Here is a 19065-nt window from a genome sequence, read left to right on the forward strand (position 1 = left end):
CGTTTTTAGTCATTTTTGAAGCAGAAATATTAAACTTTAGCTCTCAAATGTGATGATTTAATGTTTTTCTTCATCATACAACTTTAATATCTTCATGGTTGAATAATACAAGACGTCAAGCTTAAAACATCACACTTATATATATTATTATTAGATATATGTGATTTCAAGCTGCTGAAACGTGTCAGTAGCATCAGTGTTTTAGAGTTTTCATCCTTTTAAAGCTCAGTATCCAGTCGAAGCGTCTTATTGGTCCACCAGCTGACGGTCGGTCACCTGGCCGAGCGGCTAATCGTTCCCTCGCCGGTGTTTTCCCTCCGTCGTCGTACTGGGAACCATCGGAGGGGAACTGGAGGGCCCCCGAAAAACAGGAAGCAGCTGGATCAACATCCTGCCTGGCAGAGAGGGGAGGGGTCGTCCCCCCCCCTCCTCAGACACAGGCGGGCGTTTGTAAGAAAAAAAACCCCTCAACAATGTCCCCCTCTGTGTGTCCGCCGGCCAATCGGGAAGCTCCTCTCTGGATTCTTTCCACACGCGGAGCGGCAGGACGTATTAATAGCAGAAACATCCAGAAACAAACAGCTGCTGTGTGATGAAACTCTGGAGGAGGCGTCCATGATGATGCTGTATCATAGCAACAGCAACAGCTGGAGACAAACACAACAGCTGCTTGTTTCCGAGCAGCAGGAACGGTTGTCATGACGACGGCAGAAGCACTTTGTTTGTTGTCGAGCTGAAAGTGTTCCTCAACTAATCAATAAATCAGTTATTTCTGCAGCATTTTAATCAATTAACCAACAGTAGAAACAACAGATTCATCTGTTAGAATAATGTTTATTATGAAGTCTTGGATTTCAAAATAAAACTAATTCTGCTTATTGATGATTCAACAAAATAAACTTTACTGCATCTTGATGATAACATCCAGTTTATTTTTGGCTGCATTTATTAAATAATGTAGTTTTTTTATCCAGTTGTCACATAATAAATAACACAGTTAACATGGACTGGTTTATTTCAGCCTGTAGTGGGAACACTGGTTGGTTTCTGGAGAGCCACCAGCAGGTTTAACTGGATTTTGCTGAGCTCAGTGAGACGTTTGCTGGTTTATAAATCCAGAATTATCACGTTTCCTGATAGAAAAATGAACAAAAACCAACTTTTAAAATGTTTCTGCACCTTTATGAGAACAGTTACGGTCACTCAGAGAGCAGACAAAATTTTAAAAGACAAATAAAAGCATCATTTTTGTAACATCACAGTTTTTAATTCAGATAATTGATCAGTTTGTCTCAGGATGTCAGTAAACTACAGACAGTTTTTAAAGTCTCAGCGGCAGTTTGAACATCGGTGACGTTCTTAGTCTTCTGTCTTCTCGGAGGCTTTTATCTCTTCGTGTCTCCGTGGCGACGCACACGATGAATTATAAAAGGCTGTGAGTGGATCCGACCCACTGGCCTACTTATCACACAGGCCGAGGTGTCGCGCAGGCCAGCGGGTTAATGGTGTGTGTCAGTTCAACTACTGGTTCTACTGGTCGTTTAGGACGGTTTCAGGAAGTCGTTGTAGATAAATCAGAGACATATTTATCTTTATGTGTAACAAAGTTTTAGCCTGATATTAAAACATTAATGGTTTTAAAGCTTCAGTTTAGTTAATGTAAACATGTTTGAACCTTTTTATTGATATATAAATATATAAAATACTGTTTATTAAACAGCTCAGAGCGTCTAAAGAAAGAAAGAAAAGTTTTCTGATTAAGATCCAGAAATATCTGATAATATCTGATAGTTCATGACTCTGTTCCTGCTTAAAAATGCTGCCTTACTGCCAAAAATAATAAAGACTTGAACTGAAATATTCCAATAATTGATTTTGATCAGTTAAACTCTCAACCTGTCAGTGATCAATGAGCCGCTGCTGTAAACAATCAGCTCAAAGCTGCAGCTTCAACTGTCGATTAAAACTAAAAGAAAATAACATTAACATGTTTTATACTGTCTGTTTGAACTGTTAGAGACATGCAGCAGTGTGTCCTCAGAGTGTATCAGTCAGGATAGAGACCACCCTGATAACACACACACACACACACACACACACACACACACACACACACACACTCTTATCCAGCAGATAGTTCAATCTGAACAAAAGCAGACGGTAACAGTTTGTGTGTAGGAGGAAAATCACTTTGCCTCCTCATTTCCCACGACCTCGAAACTGCTGCTGGTCTGGATGTTAAAACACACACACACACACACTCTAACACACACACACTCTCACACACACACTCACGCTCACACTCACACACACACACACACACTCACACTAACACACTACAGTAATCACAATAACATGTAAATGGAGCAGAAAACAGGACATTTCAGCAGTTTGTAGATTCAGGTCTGCTTCAGTCCAAACAGAGATGTGTTTGTGTTGTTCAGAGCTGTAACGAACCATCATCATCATCATCTTCATCATCATCAGTTTATCTGCTGATTATTTATTAACTGATATATTTTATCTATAAAACAGTCAAAGGTGACGTCTTTAAACGTCTTGTTTTGTCTGATCATCTTTTTTTTATCAGTAATAACAAATAAAAACCTTTAATCTTCACTTGAGAGAATCTGAAACCAGCAAATGTTTTATATTTTATTTAAAAATGATTAAATTTGATTTTATTGGCTCATAAAAGCTTCAGACGTTCTTCTGTTGAACTCAGTTTAGTGTTCTTGAAGCTGGTTGTGGTCTCGTCTCAGCTGCTGGTTTTCTGTCCTGTTACGTTGCTCATCCTGCTGTCAGTCACCTGTCAGCTCTAATGAGACTCTTCCTCCTCCTCCTCCTCCTCTTCCTCGACATGAAGCCTCTGAGCGGGAACAGATTGGCTCTCTTGTCGCCGTGACGGTTGAAGTGCGGCTCGTTGAGCCTTCAGACGGGAAAACTCCGTGAGGTCGTGTTGTCGGCACGGCGGGTCGAGTACACGACACGCTCGATGCTTGAGTGGATAAAGCCTGTTGCTAGGCAACCAGCCACCAAAATGGACCAAAAACTGTTCCCGACGTTTTTATGAGGGTCACAACTCGTTAACTCTGAGCTGTCAGAATACTTCCACTCATGAATTAGTGACTTTTCCCTCTTTACGTGCTTTACATGAGCGCACTTGAAGGCATCACATGATCGCTACAGGTGATTGACAGGTGATTGACAGGTGATTGACAGGTGTGTTTTCTCTCTTCCAGATGCGTTTGTGAACAGTCAGGAGTGGACGCTGAGTCGGTCGGTACCAGAACTCAAAGTGGTGAGTTTCAACTTTAAATCTGTTTTTCCTGTAACGATGATAATTAAAGGACAGAGATGTGTTTTATAGTTAATTTTTAGTTGATATTTTCTATACTTCATTAATGTCTGTAATGAGTTAAAGCTTCTTAACTACACTGTAAGTTGGAGGACGACGTCTGCAGCCTCATTCTGTGTAAAGAAGAAGATAATATGAGGAGGATGAAGTCGTTTTCTTCATCTTCGTCATCACATGTACAACAACAAACCTACTAACGACTGCAGGACAGAGATATTACTTAGAGATAAAAACTGTTATCCGTCCTTCCCCTGCAGGGCATTGTGGGTAACCTGGCCAGTGGTAAGTCGGCGCTGGTCCACAGGTACCTGACAGGAACGTACGTCCAGGAAGAATCACCTGAAGGTCAGAATGATGTTATTACTGTTTCTGTCTGTCACATCTGGCTGGATCTGTGTTTCCACTCCTTTAAAACTCATCCAGCTTTCCCCCAAAACCTCCTCTGCTGCTGCCAGATTAAACCCACAGAATAAAAAAAAAAAGAAAAGTAGATTTAATCAACTTTATAAAAAAAAAAAAAAAAACAGGAGAAAATAATAAACTGAATCCGGATTAAAAACCCTGGATGGAAGAAAAAGACGTTAACGAGTTTCAGTCTCCTGAATGCAAAGCTCATCTCCTCATCTCCTCGTCTCTTCGTCTCCTCAGAGACCAACAGAGCAGAATAGATAGACATAAAGAGCAGAGACAGTCACACGTCTTATTTTAAGGATCTTTTAATCTAATTTCATAAAAAATAACTGTTTTTCTTAATATGTAAATCTTTTCAGGAGACAGATGATAGAAATTTAATTTAATGTTAAATTTAAACTATTGAATAAAATCTTGGTTTGACAAAACAATATGAGGGAGAAGATGGTTCCTTTCCTGGCTGATGAAGACAGTGAGATGTGGTTGAAAGCTCCACCAAAACAAAAAAAAGTTAAATAATTTCTGAGGTCAAGATGAACTTTCAGACTTTCTTTCTCTCTCAAAATAAAAAAACAGGTGATTGGTTTTCTTATTCTTTAATATCTGTGTTGACAGATCTCTACTCAAGGTCTGTTTACTAGCTGTTGTGGAGCTTTTGATTGTATCACATGATCTTCTTCAGCAGATGGAAGACAACTGAAACCAGTGAATAGGTTTCTGTTCTTTTATCACATCACAAGGCTGCAAGACGACAGAAAACATCAACTCATGAGAGAGTATTAAATAAAAAAAGATAGTTTCTTTGAGGCACACCTGCGCTTTTTCATGCAAGTGCTCATGGGAAATGTAGTTCTCTGTGTAGAAATGTGTAAGAGGCTCCACAGATACTAAATACTGTAAAACATGAAGGTAAATCAATACAGAAACACAGTTATGACCAAACTATCACAAAGGTTTGATCCTTTACTCAAAGCTAATAAAGAAACTTACTGTTTAGTGACGTTTTATTAGCAATAAAATGATATTTTTAATTTTCTGGGTGTTTGGGATGAGATGATAAAAAAACCTAAATAGAAAATGATTTGTCTTTTGGTGTTTTTTCATGGTTTGTTCATCGTTTCTGTCAGTAATAATATCATCCAGTTAACGGCTGAGATCTAGAAACAAGGAAAATAACTCAACACGCTTCCAGAAATAGAAGATCAAACTTGTATATAATAAAACTTTAAAGCATCAGCTGCTCCTTATACAGTATATACAGTATACTGTAGTTTCTATAGCGTCTGTGCTCAGTCGCCCTGCGGAGACGAACATATTCCTCATCTAATATTAAAGCTGCTCCCCCACATACTGCAGGCAGAGACCCACTTCTACCACGTTCCTTTAATATTTCACAACCGCAGCTCCCAGACACTTCTACATCTCAGGAGCTCAGAGATGACAGTCCTTACAGAAATCATTCTAGTTTATTCTCTAAAAACCCTCAACAGGTGTTTTCTCTCTGGATCAGATCTTCAACTGGTAGATATTTATTATTTATTTGTTTATTTTTGAAGCAAAGCAGATTCACGTTTCATCTGTAGACCAGTCGAGTCGATCGGCTACAAGAATGATTGTTTTTTTAAGCAAAGATGCCAAAAAATTATAGTTTCAGTTTCTCAAATATGATGATTTGATGCTTTTCTTTATCATCCATGATAGTAAAGTTAATATCTTTGAGTTTTGGTTTGTTGGTTTGATAAAACACGACATTTCAAAACGTCACCTTTGAGAAAACAATCATTAGATTATAATGATTAAACTCTACTGAGTCTAATCATTTTTACTTTAATGTTTAATGTGTTTAATCAATCATAAAACAAGACGGTTTATTGATTTATGATCATAATTCTAATCACAACATCCATCCTGTGGGTCGGACACATCGGGCTTCCATAATGTTATTTTTGCCGCCACCGTGTTTGTGTCTTTTCCTGCCGGAGACTCACAGGAGAAGTTTAACCCCTCGCTTTGGGACTGACTCATTAACCCTGCTTGACCTCTTTGTATGTTTTAAAGCTTTAGAAAAGCTTCAAACGCAGTTTATTTAAGCTGAAAACTTTGCTGTTTTTGTCATGTGGGGACCCACCCGACATCAACCCACAAACCAATTTTAGCTGCTGTTCCCTCGGCGGAGAAAAACTTGGATGTTTGGAGGCGGAGTGAGAAAGTTCTACATCAGCAAGCAGAGCAGTTTACTTTCTAAATGAATGTGGAGTTTCACCAGAGGAGTCGATTAAAGATAAAAAGGCCCTCTGAGGAGTTGTTCTAAATCTACAAGCAGGGAATAATCCATGAGGCTGATGGGTCAGGGGAATCCCCCGCAAGCAATGGAGTTTGGGGACTGCCTGTTTCTGAGATGTTAAATATTCTTCAGCAGTGACGTACCTCTTGTTAAAATGGCCTCAGTGGCTCCGCAGTGTCAGACTACTAAATGCCCAACGGCCTGTTTCCACCGCTCAGCCTTAATTACAGCAGCGCTCTGCCAAAAGCAACACGCCGCGGCTTTTCAAGCAGCTTCACGTACCGTATCCGAGCCAGCCCCAAACAACAGCAGCTCCCCCCAACCCCCTCCCCAAAAAAAAAAAATCTTTGATCTAATCACTTGGCACCGCTGCCCATCGAGGAAGCGACGATTCCTCTCCAATTATAAACAAGTCTTTGATATCGTTGCATAACGGGGCTGAGAAATAAAAGGAGCTTAAAAAGGGGGGGGGGTGAAAAGAGTGAGGGAAGCGTACTGTATGTGTTGTTTCGAAATTCCTGGTGTCTAAAAATATGCAGCAGAACGTGGATTCCCATGGCGATTGATTGGGAGCGGAGTTGGTGGCTTTGCGCAGCGGCGGGGCGACCGCAGTGCCACAAAGCCGCTAACCAGAACTATTCTTAGGCTGCAGACTGGAGCCTCGGCTGCAGCCTGGACTCACATCACATCAGCTGCTGTTAATGAGCACAGACTTTAAAACAGACCCCCCAAAAAACCTTCAGCCCCCTAAAAACCCTTCTTAGTGGTGCGTTCAAGGACTCTCAGACCATGCAGGTTTTTTATATTTAGTTGTTAAAAGCAGTGCAAAGACATTCTTAGTTGAAAATAAACAGTTTGCACCACAACACGACAATAAAAAGACTAATAAAGATCAGTAAATGTTCACAGCGATGGATCATGTGTCTCCAGCTTTATTCTCTGCTGAACTTGAAGGTATCAATCAATCTAAAAACCTTTTGATCTGATTATTAAATATCAGCTGTTTTTAGTTCAATTGTTTGTAAAGCATGTGACCACAGTTTGCTGCCTATTATTTAAAAAAAAAAAAAAAAAAGCCCCCAAAAAACCCCAAAGAAGTTAAACTGAGTCTGAGTGTTTGAGCAGCAGCACATGGAATCCATTAAAAAAGAAAGAAACTGCGGCGGGGAAATCACCCGCAGCCACCAAACTAATGCTGCTGACTGCGGCTTTTAAGTTTGTGTAGCTGCTGCTCGCACAAGTCGCCAAACATGATGTAGAGATTGTATTGTTTTATAGAAGAACCGGCTCATTTGTGTTTATTTGTCCCAACTTTTAACACAGAAAGAAAAAAAAAATCACTCAGGGCTTTTTCTTGTATATGATTTTATTTGTTCCTGCGGCGGTTTTAATCCTCTTAAAGGCTTTAAAATAGCAGTCAGGTGTCCTTATAATTATTAACATTTCCACTTTTATAGTTTCAGGTTGATTTTCTTTCCTGCCACCAACATCCAGATGAGAGAAGATGTGATAAAAATGTTCCCGCAGTTATTACTGTGTGCTCACTTGCAGCAGCGAGACTGTTTTTCTGGGCCTTGTTTCACCTCTCGGGTTATATACAGGCTCCTGCAAACGTTAAAAAAAAAATATGCATGAAACTGAGTCAAATCAGTAAAACAACAAAAAGAAACGGAAAAGGGAGAGTAAACAGATCCAGCCATGATCCTTGAAATCTCTGCTTCTCTTCCTCTGCAGGAGTTTGAAGATGTGTTTCTGTGTTTTGTTTGACCTCCAGCTGACCTGGAAATAAAACTCTGTAAACACTTTTCTCTCTTCTTTTTTGTTTCTTCTTCTTGCCTCATAATTCTCTTTCTTCTTCCTCTCTGCTTCTCCTGTGTCCTCTCTTTCACTCTTTTATCTCTGCCCTCATAAATTTTCTCTTTTCTGCCTCCTAAAATGTGTTTTTCTCTCTCTTTTTTCTTGCATCTGTTTAACGTTTGGTGCTGATGAACTTGTGCTCTTTGGATTTGACTGCATGCATTAACTGTGGCTGCATCTTTGATGTTTTGTCTTTTGCTTTTTGTTTTTTTTTTTTGTTTCCTCTCTTTCTTCTTTCTGGGCTGCACTTGTAAACTAGCTGACGTGGATGCAGGTAACTATCCTCTCTTCTTTCTTCTCTCTACCTTCAATCCATCGATCTGTTAATCCATCCCTCCATCCATCCATCCTCCGCCTCGCTGATTCTGACAGCAGCGTATTGAGAACAGCTCAGGTTCACTGTTATAAAACCTCAATGCAGTTTGGTAGCAGGTGCTGCACTTCTTCTTCATGTTTTCATTTAACAGTAGAAACAATCTGGAGGAATATCAGACTTTTCCTCATGAAACAATATGTAATTTGGTACTAAATATAACATTTAGACAGTATTTGATTGGTATGTGTCCAAACATGATAATAATAATAAACTTAGGTCAGCTAAAGATGTGGAAAAATGTGAAATATCTCTACAGGTAAGTGTACAACATTCAATATATTTTCTTTAAAAGAAAAACTCCTGTTTTCCCCTAAAATAGTATTAAAATACATAATTATGTCCAGGAATCTTTCAGGATGTTAACAGGGAATTACAGACCTGTGAAGTCATAATAATAAAGTGTTACTGACTCCTTCAGTGTTTAATTAATATGAATAATTTATAAAGCAGTATATAAACAGTTAATAAATGGTTATAACACTATCGAGTAAGCAGATATGTGTGTTATAAGTGTTCTTATATCTGCTTATAACTACATCATAGTGTGTTATAGAGCTGAAGCTAACAGTTATTTTCATAGTTGATTCATCTGATTATTTTCTCAATTAATCTATTAGTAGTTTGGTCAGAAAATGGTGAAAAATGTCGATCAAAGCTCAACTAACAGTCCATAACCTGAAGATATTCAGTTTACTGTCACAAAAGACAAAATAAACCAGAAAATATTCACATTTTTTAAGTTGGAATCAGAGAATTTTGATATTTTTCTTGAACAAAAATGACTCAAAACAATTGATTATAATGATGCTGCTGATAGTTTGAGCTCTAGCGTTATAAACCATCTGTGTTTAACTGTTTACATACTGCTTATAAATATTGATAAATGTTTACAAACTGATTAAATGATCACTTAAATGATGTCCAAAACCTCTATTAAAAAGTAGATACAAACACAGGAGTGAAAGATGAATGTTGACGTCTTTGTGTAGAGAACAAGAGAAGAAGTCGGTTTGATGTATCAGAGAAGGAACTGAACATAAACAGCCGCATGATTCATACCTGCTGCTGCTGCTGCTGCTGCTGCTGCTGCTAAACCAGCTGCTTGCTATAAAACAGTTTAATCTGATTTCAAACTGCTGGAACCTGAAGCTGAACTCGACTGGCTGCTGATTGATCGTGTAGCTCCGCCTCTCATATCTTAGATTTATTCCTTTTATTGATTTCATCTTCATCTTCATCCCTCCTCATCTTCACGTGTCTCAGCTGTGTGCATGTACTTTAAACATGACATTACACTCCTACTACTGCTGTCTCCTGTACATTCACAGATATGATAAATATTCTGTATAAACATAAACTCAGTGGAGCCGGACGCTGCTGACTCAGCATCAGCTGCTCCATCTGTACATCCTCACAACATGATGTCTGAACGCAGCAGGCGCCGCTTAATTTTAGATCTTTAAAACAACACCAAGGCTTTTCTGACAAACTTCCATCCTGATCAGTTAAAGTTAACAAAAGCATTTATTAGGCTGTTTGCTATTTTTTTAGCAGTATACAAACTGGAGCTGCAACTAACTGTAATTTTCATTATGGATGAAACTGTCGATGTTTTCTGGATTAATCGATTAGTTTTTTGGTCCATAAAATGTCAGAAAATGGTGAAAAATGTCCTCAAATGTCTTGTTTTGTCCACAACTCAAAGATATTCAGTTTACTGTCATAAAGGACTAAAGAAACCAGAAAATATTCACTTTTAAGAAGCTGGAAGCAGAGAATATTTGCATTTTTTCTTTAAAAATGCAACCTTTGCATAATCAAACAATCATTTTAGTTGTTTTTATGGAAAAATAACAAAAATGTTTGGTTTCAGCTTCTCAAATGTGATAGTTTGAAGCGTTTCGTTGTCATACATGATAAACTGAACATGTTTAGACAGTTGATCAGACAAAACATGACATTTGAAGACGTCATAACAGGCATTTTTCTCCATTTTCTGACATTTTTTAGTCCAAACGACTGATCGATTACTGGAGAACATAATCAATCATGAACAGCTGTTACACACACACACGGTGAATGTTTTGGTCAAGATTCACAGGTGCAGTTTTTGGAGTCGGCTCCTGGAAAGGCAGATATTAATCATCAATAATTACAACTTATAAATCCTCTTAGTCGTTAATCAATTTATCAAACTTACATAGGTAAAATAGAAGCATTTGACTGCTGGGAACTTCCTGTTTCCCAAACATCCAGACATGTTTCTGCATTCAGAGGCTTTTCTTTTCTTTTTGATCTGTGTGTGTGTGTGTGTGTGTGTGTGTGTGTGTGTGTGTGTGTGTGTGTGTGTGTGTGTGTGTGTGTGTGTGTGTGTGTGTGTGTGTTGCGGCGTACAAATGGTAATTTGCATTACGGGCGTGTGCGCCCTCCTCCTCCTCTGATTGGCTCCAGCTTCCTGCCACAGAGTCATGGGAGAGAGAGGAGCTAAAAATATGTGTGTGTGAGAGAGAGAAAGAAGCTGTTTGGTGAATTTATGAATGATTTTTGTTCCCGTCAGTGTTTCCAGAAAAATATCTGGAGGTGAGGAAGCTTCCTCCTCGCCGCTCGTGTAAACATCCACCGTGTCATTACTCTCTCTGTCGTCGCGGCGATGATCTCCACATGCTGATGCAGCCCGCCTTCTCGCTCAAAGACTCGTCCACCGCGTCCAGAGATCAGCTGATCCTGATGAGAAAAACCCAAAATAACGTCTGGACTCAATTTATACTGGGAGCAACTTCCTGTAAATCTTTAGGACGAGACGTTTGTTCCCACAAGAACTGAAACATCACGCTGATGGAGTTTATATTTCCACTGTCACTTAAAGGACTAGTTCACCTAAACATCACAGTTCATTATTAGACTGCAGAAGAAGAAAAACACATGTTTGAATTTACAGGAAACAGTTTATAACTTTGTGACTCATAAGTAGATAATAAGAATAATAAAATATTAAATAAACAGATTTAATAGCAGCCACATAGTTTGTACGCATGTTTTGCATTTGTTCAGTCACTAAAATGACACTTAACTCAGTATTTTAATAAAATCCGACTGACTCTTTTCTTTTTTACATGCTATATTGTTTTTATGCAACACATTTCATCCTCAGAATGAGTTCACACTGATTTACCAAAAATATAAAACACAAGTTAAAAGTGTAGAAAAGTGTTACAGCGATAAATGAAATCCCACACTGACCAACCGATCGTACAGCCAAAGGCATGGAGGAGGTCAAAGGTCAAATCCAAATACTCCCAGGAGCCCAGAAATACGGAAAGTGGGAAAAAAACAGTCTGTACAGACGACATCCAAACTTCCTGTTTATGATTCAGAGTCAGTCAGAGCTGCGTTTAGCCAAGAACTCAAATGTCAAAAATAGCCTCCACTTCTGTCTGTTTTACAAAAAACACAGTTTCTGGTCCGACCTGAGGACGCATTAACATCGTATTTAGATCATAATACACAGTCGCTACACCACAGTCAGGTGTCAAAGGTTAAAGGTCAACTAACAGGTCACAGATTGATCTAGTTAAATGTTAAAAACTGAGAGAAATATTCAAAGAATGATCAAGATTCCTCAAAAAATCTGATGTGTTCATGTTGTGTTGCGATTCAGCTGCAGTACTGTGTGTGCGTGTGTGTGCGTGTGCGTGTGTGTGTGCGTGTGTGTGTGCGTGTGTGTGCGTGTGCGTGTGCATGTGTGTAAAACAGCCTCGTCATTGTTTGGGCCTCTGACAGGATAACGAGGAATTTCTCTGAGCTGCAGAGCTTCATTCCTTTCGTTCATCTGCAGGTGGTCGTCACTCTGTTTTACAACCATTTTGAACCTTTTTGAACCTTCATAGTTCACGTTTCAATCATTTCAATCATCACAAATCTCCTCCGATCACTTTCATCTCGTTTAGAGTTCATCATCTTTACCAAATCAGTCGATCGATCGGTGTCTGCTGGCTGTACAGCTGTAGATCAGACGTGTAGCTGTTAGATTCAGGTGTTCCTCTCCTGTGTCGTCTCTGACGGCTGCTGTTGTTTCCTGCAGGCGGACGCTTCAAGAAGGAGATTGTGGTCGACGGTCAGAGTCACCTGCTGCTCATCAGAGATGAAGGAGGCCCCCCGGAGGCTCAGGTGAGTCCTGCACCTGCACCCAGACTAACAGCTTCCACTGCACCAGCAGCCAAAAACCTGCTGAAATGTGTTGTTAATGCTTGTTTATGTCTTTGGTGATTTATCTGTTAGCTTGAGGCTGCAGTAGGTTTTTATTTCTACTGATTTAACAGGACAACACAGGAGAGTTTTATCCAACAGCTCAAGTCTTTAAAATGTCCTTAAAGTATTTAAAATGTACTTTTTGTTTATCAAATACTGTCTTAACATGTGGTTTTGCTTTCTGTTTGCTCACATGTAGTTAAACTGTTCTTGTTTATTATCTTCATTCAAAAACAGGAGTTTTCTGTCAATATTTAGCAACATTTGAACTAAAATCTGACGACAGTTGTGGTTTGTTTGATCAAGAGCTGAAGTTTTTAATGGTTAGACTGTTTATCATTAACACCTGGATGTTTATTTCCCTAAACTTTCAATTTAATTTGCATTATTTAGTCATGAATATTAGAGTTTACAGAGAATCGTTTGTCTTGTTCTCCTGTGAGAAAAAATCAGAAACAAACAAAAAGAAACAAACTGTGTTTTCTACTTTCTGACTGAGAGAAGATTAAATGATTTCAGTCGGACTTTAAGACGTGACGCGGTTTAAGATGCCGATGATGATTTATGTGATGACATGAGTGAAGTTTTTAGTCATCAGTCTGCTGTAACGCATTGTGTTTTCATGCATCAACCTGCAGAACAAAGCAACAGTTTATCTTATTTGACATTTACTCCGCCGCTTTAACTTCTTCTGCTCTTAAAATTGTTTATAAAAAACTGAAAAAGGAAAGAAGGAAGTTTGTTTTTCCTGCACTGGATCACAGTCATCATGATTCATGTTCAGTTTTTAACTGCTGAGAAACATTTTTTAAAGAAAACAAAGAGGAAATGAAAACGTTTTCTGCTCATATTTAACTTTAAACATCCTGTAAATCCACCTTCTCTTAAATTCAGCTTCAAACCAACAGTGTGTTTGTGAGTTTCGTCTGTCAGAGACAGATTTCAGGCTGGATGACGAGAGACAAACCCTGCGGGATGAATCTGGGTCAGGTTTTTGTTTTCGGTCGCTTCGTCCTGCAAACTGACCAAATGGAGCTCTAATGTGATCGAGTCTAGACAGAAAACTCTCCGATTTATGAATAATTGACTAGTTTTGTTTCTGCTCCTCCTCACCTCTCTGCGCCTCCTTCCCTCCGCTCCTCCTCCTCCTCCTCTCTGCTTTTACTCTCACTTATATATCGCTTCCTGCTGCCGTAAACAATAATAAAGTATAAATAAAGTGTTTATTTTTATCTTTCTCTCTCTGTGTGCAGTTTGCGTTGTGGGTCGACGCCGTGATCTTCGTCTTCAGTCTGGAGGATGAGATCAGCTTCCAGACGGTTTATCACTACTTCAGTCGACTCGCCAACTTCAGGAACACCACCGACCTGCCGCTGGTGCTGGTCGGCACGCAAGGTCCGACACACACACACACACATATCAGATCACAGTCCTTTTTAGGGACATTACATAGTCGTACATTCATTTCCTGGAGACTTACCGTAACCACTGACTCTAAAAGCTTCTCCTCAACTGGGGACATGACTCTTGTTTCCAGTTGGACCAGCCGTCCCCAGTTAACTAGTCTTAAGTCTGAAATTTGTCCCCAAAAGTAGCCTGTGACAGACCACAAGATCCCATAAATCACACAGACGCTGTTCAAACTGAGTGTTTGTGAGTCGTTGCTGCCATCTAGTGGTTAATAACCATGACTACAGGTGTTTCTAAAACTCACCTGAAGATTTATTGTTATATGATTCAGGATCCACAATAAAACACAGCTGGAACAAATTAATCTGTTAGAAAAGTTAATAATTTAATAAGAAAAAATGTCAAATATTCTGTTTTGTTTCTGTAATTACAAACTGAATTTCTTACTGATTTTCAGACCATTAGAGAGAAAAATAAATAAAGATGTTTTTAAGATCATGAACTTTAAAAAACTGTAATTTTTCACTGTTTTCTGACATTTCATAAACAGTTATCAAGTAAACAACATGTAGAAATAATAAACACTGAATAAGACAAATAAGTTAATAAGAATAGAATTAAAAACCTGCTGAGGAGCAGATGTGATGTTAAACACAACTAAGAACATATTGTTTTCTTTTTTTATATAATATATTTTATAATTATTTTACATTTCTTACTGTAGATAAGAAAAGCAACATTTCATCAAACATACAAACAAACAAAAACAAAAGTAAAAAACCTCTTCAGTCATAAACAATAAACTAAAGTTATGTTTTTACAAAGTCTGTCCAATGACAAATAAAATATATTATATATATGTTGCATATATTTATAAAGAATGCATCATTTTATTTATTAAACTTTATTTAAACAGGAAAAATCGATTAAACGATTAAAAATCTCTTTTTCATGAGTGTCGAGACCGAGATCAACAACAACAACAACAACAAGTACAAACAAACAACATAAACCACACGTTGCCATCAGTGATTTTCATTGTTCAGGTTTATTATAAGATGTTTATGAATGTTTATCAGGTCTGAATCTGTCTGTGGAGACAAAACCAGCATTTACACATTTTAACCAGCTGATGGCGCCAAATAACCACCTGAAGTTCCAACAACTTCTCTTATTAATCAGAGAGCCTGAAGAATAATCTGATAAAACACCTTCTCTAAAACAAATAACCTGATATCATGATATCATATCATATTCTTGATTTTTATTGCTGTTTTTGTGCTGAATGAGGTTCAAGTTTACTTTCTTTTAATAATGAAACAAACTTCCACAACGTTCACTCAGACTGTGAAGTCAGACAGTTACAGCTGGAGGTTTATGTGTCAATCACATTTATTTGTCTTTTTAAAAAACAAAACAAAGAAACAAAAGCAGAAGATTTACTGGAGAAGCTGATCTGAGTTTCCTTTTTACTGGTGAACTTGTGTTTTTTGGAGAAATACAATGTGACACAAAAGAAGAAGAAGAAGAGGATGATTAAAGTGAACACATAGAGGTTATAAACAGCTGTTTCTGTGTGTAAAACTCTGAGTTGTTTCTCTTCCTTCTGCCTCTCAGACGCCATCAGCTCGGCCAACCCTCGGGTGATCGACGACAGCCGGGCCAGAAAACTCTCCAATGACCTCAAACGCTGCACCTACTATGAAACCTGCGCCACCTACGGCCTGAACGTGGAGCGAGTCTTCCAGGACGGTAAGAATCCTCGCCAGAGTCCCCGTCTGTGGTCAGAAACAAGAGTCCGGTCCTCTGGGAAGGTGACATTCCTCGGCCGCAGCCATTCGGCCGCTCTTAATCACACATCAATTAGGAATTAAATGGACCCGCTCAGCTATTTAGCTCAAACCGAACAGCAATTAAGTTTTATCACAGCGATGGGAGGAAGGCAGGGAGCTGCAAAAAGAGACGATTCCCCAATGGGATTAATAAAAGAGTCAGACATTAAGAGGAGGAGGAAGGTGAGGAAGAGGACGAGGAGGTCCCGACTGACCCGGACACGCCGCGTCCGTGTTGCCGGAGAGTCGTGATGAAATGAAGGAAGTGGATTCGTCACGATGTCTGACCTTGAGTTTCAACGAGAAAACACTGATTTATACGTCCAGAGTAACAAATGAGTTTATTGATCAGGATGATAGACTGAGTAGAGCTGATTAATCGATTAGTTACCAACTACTAAATGAATCAGCAGCTGTTTTGATAATTGATTAATTGTTTTGAGTCACTTTTTTAAAGATAAAATGTCCAAATTCTCTGATTCCAGCTTCTTAAATGTGAATATTTTCTGCTTTCTTTAGTCTCTGTGACAGTAAACTGAAGATCTTTGAGTTTGAGGACGTCAGATTGGACATTTTTCACCATTTTCTGACAATTTATGGACCAAACAACCAATCAATTAATCAAGAAAACAGTTGATAGATAATAATCATTAGTTTCAGTCCTAATAGAGAGAGTCGGAGAATTTAGACCGTCTTTGCCGCTTCGCTCTGCACCTGTCTGACGTTTCCCATCTCGTCCAGAAACATTAAACTCCAAACGTCTACTAGAGCTGATCGACTCGAGGAGAATCTCTCATTTAAAATGTTCCAGTTGTGATTTAAATTGTGATTAAACTCCACGTCTGTGTAGCCACAGCAGGAAATACTCTGTTTGGTTTAGGCGAGGGAGTTCAGGACGAGACACAGGAAGTACGCTGCAGGTTGTAATTCAGCGTCATCAACACGCTCGCTGTTAATTCACCTGCTGTATGCACACATGACGGGACATCACACAGACGTAGTGCTCTGGATCTGGCAGGTAAATGTTTATGACGGACATTTGCGGTCTTTGTCGGGTGACGTCTGGATAACTTCAGGGTTGTGGTGCATGTGTGAAAAGGGTTTATTAGTTCTTTACATATTCTGGAGTTTAAATTCACCTTCATATACTGTTTGTGCAAAAGCAGGATGGGCTTTCATCCGTTGCACTGCAGGCAAAAAGCAAGACAGTCAGCCAGCTGTAGTTGAAGATGAGCTGTGAATTTCCTTTTTGTCTGCAAAACAGCTACTTTTCTGGGATGTTTGTCTTCCATGCAACCAAGATCCTTCTTTCTGCACATACATCTAAAAGAAAGTGATTCTGCCTTAATATACCAGTCCCGCCTGTCACATGTATAATATACCAGATTCACCTGTTTTCATGCAGTGTAAAAATATATATTAGTACCAAACATGATCCCCAGTCTATCACGAATCATGTACAGTAATGCACTTCCTGTTGTTGAAGATCTTGCAGAGTTTAAACCAGTTAGAGAAACATCTTCCATCACTGATACAGTTAAAATCTGTAAGAGAGAAGCTTCTAAAATAAATCAGCTGCCTGTAAACACACGTTAACAGTAAATAAACAATTAATTTTACCCAAAAAATGAGCAAATAAACACTGATTGTTACCAGAAATTAAACCAATGAGATTTGTGACATTTTAAAGCTTTCCCTCATGACAACAAGAAGGTCAAAGGTCAAAACAGGTGCTTTATCTTTACCTGAAGGCAACATGAGAGCAGCAGGAGAAGAAGACCATGACAGAAAGCTGCAGCAGAGAGGTGCTTTTATTCCGTGGTGGAACCGAAGTATCTTTGCAAACAGTAAAAGCCGGCGGCTCATTTTTTACCGTCTGAGAGCAGATTAATAAGAGGAGAGTCAGCGGAGACGTTAATGAAGCGGCCGCTCGGCAGGCGCAGGGTTAACGGCTGTAATTAGAGAGAAATGGATGACACGGACACGGCGGTTAATTAGCAGAGCTGCGGCGAGTCTGTTGGCCTCTGGCTCCGTCTGCATCCACCTGAGTTTTACCCTCACTGCTGCTGCTGCTGCTGAAACCTCGACCTGATATTTAAACCGTTGATACAGAAGAACGAGGAGTCAAAGCTGTCGTCACGTTAGAAACCAGCTCTCTCTCTCTTTATCTCTCGTTATTTAAACATCACTAATCACCAGAAAGCAGAGCTCGTTTACAGTCTGAGTGGATTTGATCTCATGTTGCAGCAGTCGTGAGCAGAACGGCAACTGTTAATTGATTAGTCGAGTATTTGTCAAGAAAAAAAGGCAAATATTTGAGTCTAATTTGTTAATAATTTGTACTAAATTGCATAGATAAACACATAGATGGAGTATTATTCTGTCTTTTAAAGACTGAAGAGTCCAGTTCTTCAATTTGTGCAAATCACCAACTTTAACTAAATCAATGTAACAATTATTTCAGTTTTTTTCTCATAATTTGCACCAAAATGTCCTAAAAAATCACCTTTAAATGCCTGCAAATGACTAAATAATCTCATATTTGTCATTAGATCAGTTCACTGTTGGTTTGGATGATTATTATATTAAAGTATTGAAGCCAGAAAGCAGGTAAACAGTTTGTTTTGGTGTAAATATGTCAGTTGTTGTTGCTCAGTTTGTCCTGAAGGGGGCAGCGCAGGAACACAGACAACAAACACTCAGCACAGGAAGTGATTATTTCCACCGCCGTCAATCAGTCTGTCAAATATCTCTGAACTCTGAGACGCTGTGATGAATTATTTTTATTTATTTTATTATTATATGAGGAGAACGACAGCAGCCAGGAAACCACAGAAGAAGAACAGCTGATGTAAAAATGCTGGAAACGTGAATGAAAGCTGCGTGTGTGTGTGTGTGTGTGTGTGTGTGTGTGTGTGTGTGTGTGTGTGTGTGTGTGTGTGTGTGTGTGTGAGGCCCAGGAGGAAGCTCTCCACACTAAACGCTGCCTTATTATCCTCTTAATTATTCCTCCGTGTGTGTGTGTGTGTGTGTGTGTGTGTGTGTGTGTGTGTTATTGTCTCTGACACTGTCTCCTTGTGTTTTTCTCGTCATTATACCAAATTAATCAGTTTTTTAATCATCCAGCAGAACGATGAGTTTAATGTTTTCTGTCGACGCCCGAAACACGACAGCAGCCTGCAGCTCTCTGTGTGTGTGTGTGTGTGTGTGTGTGTGTGTGTGTGTGTGTGTGTGTGTGTCTCAGTATGATTTTTTAGCGTAGGTGTGTGTCTGGTTGTGTTGGTCTCTC

General features: G+C 39.1%; 1 protein-coding gene across 3 annotated transcripts in view; it reads left to right on the forward strand.

Annotated features, from left to right (window-relative positions):
• Positions 1-19065, forward strand: part of agap1 (ArfGAP with GTPase domain, ankyrin repeat and PH domain 1) — a 181765-nt gene that overhangs the window by 77548 nt on the left and 85152 nt on the right. For all 3 annotated transcript variants that reach the window (XM_067583662.1, XM_067583663.1, XM_067583661.1), the window contains 5 exons: positions 3243-3301; positions 3616-3703; positions 12368-12453; positions 13788-13929; positions 15562-15696. In XM_067583662.1, the coding sequence (XP_067439763.1) occupies positions 3243-3301; positions 3616-3703; positions 12368-12453; positions 13788-13929; positions 15562-15696 (510 nt within the window). The remainder of the gene's footprint in view (positions 1-3242; positions 3302-3615; positions 3704-12367; positions 12454-13787; positions 13930-15561; positions 15697-19065) is intronic.

This window comes from Thunnus thynnus, chromosome 24, assembly GCF_963924715.1.
Source record: "Thunnus thynnus chromosome 24, fThuThy2.1, whole genome shotgun sequence".
NCBI lineage: Eukaryota > Metazoa > Chordata > Actinopteri > Scombriformes > Scombridae > Thunnus > Thunnus thynnus.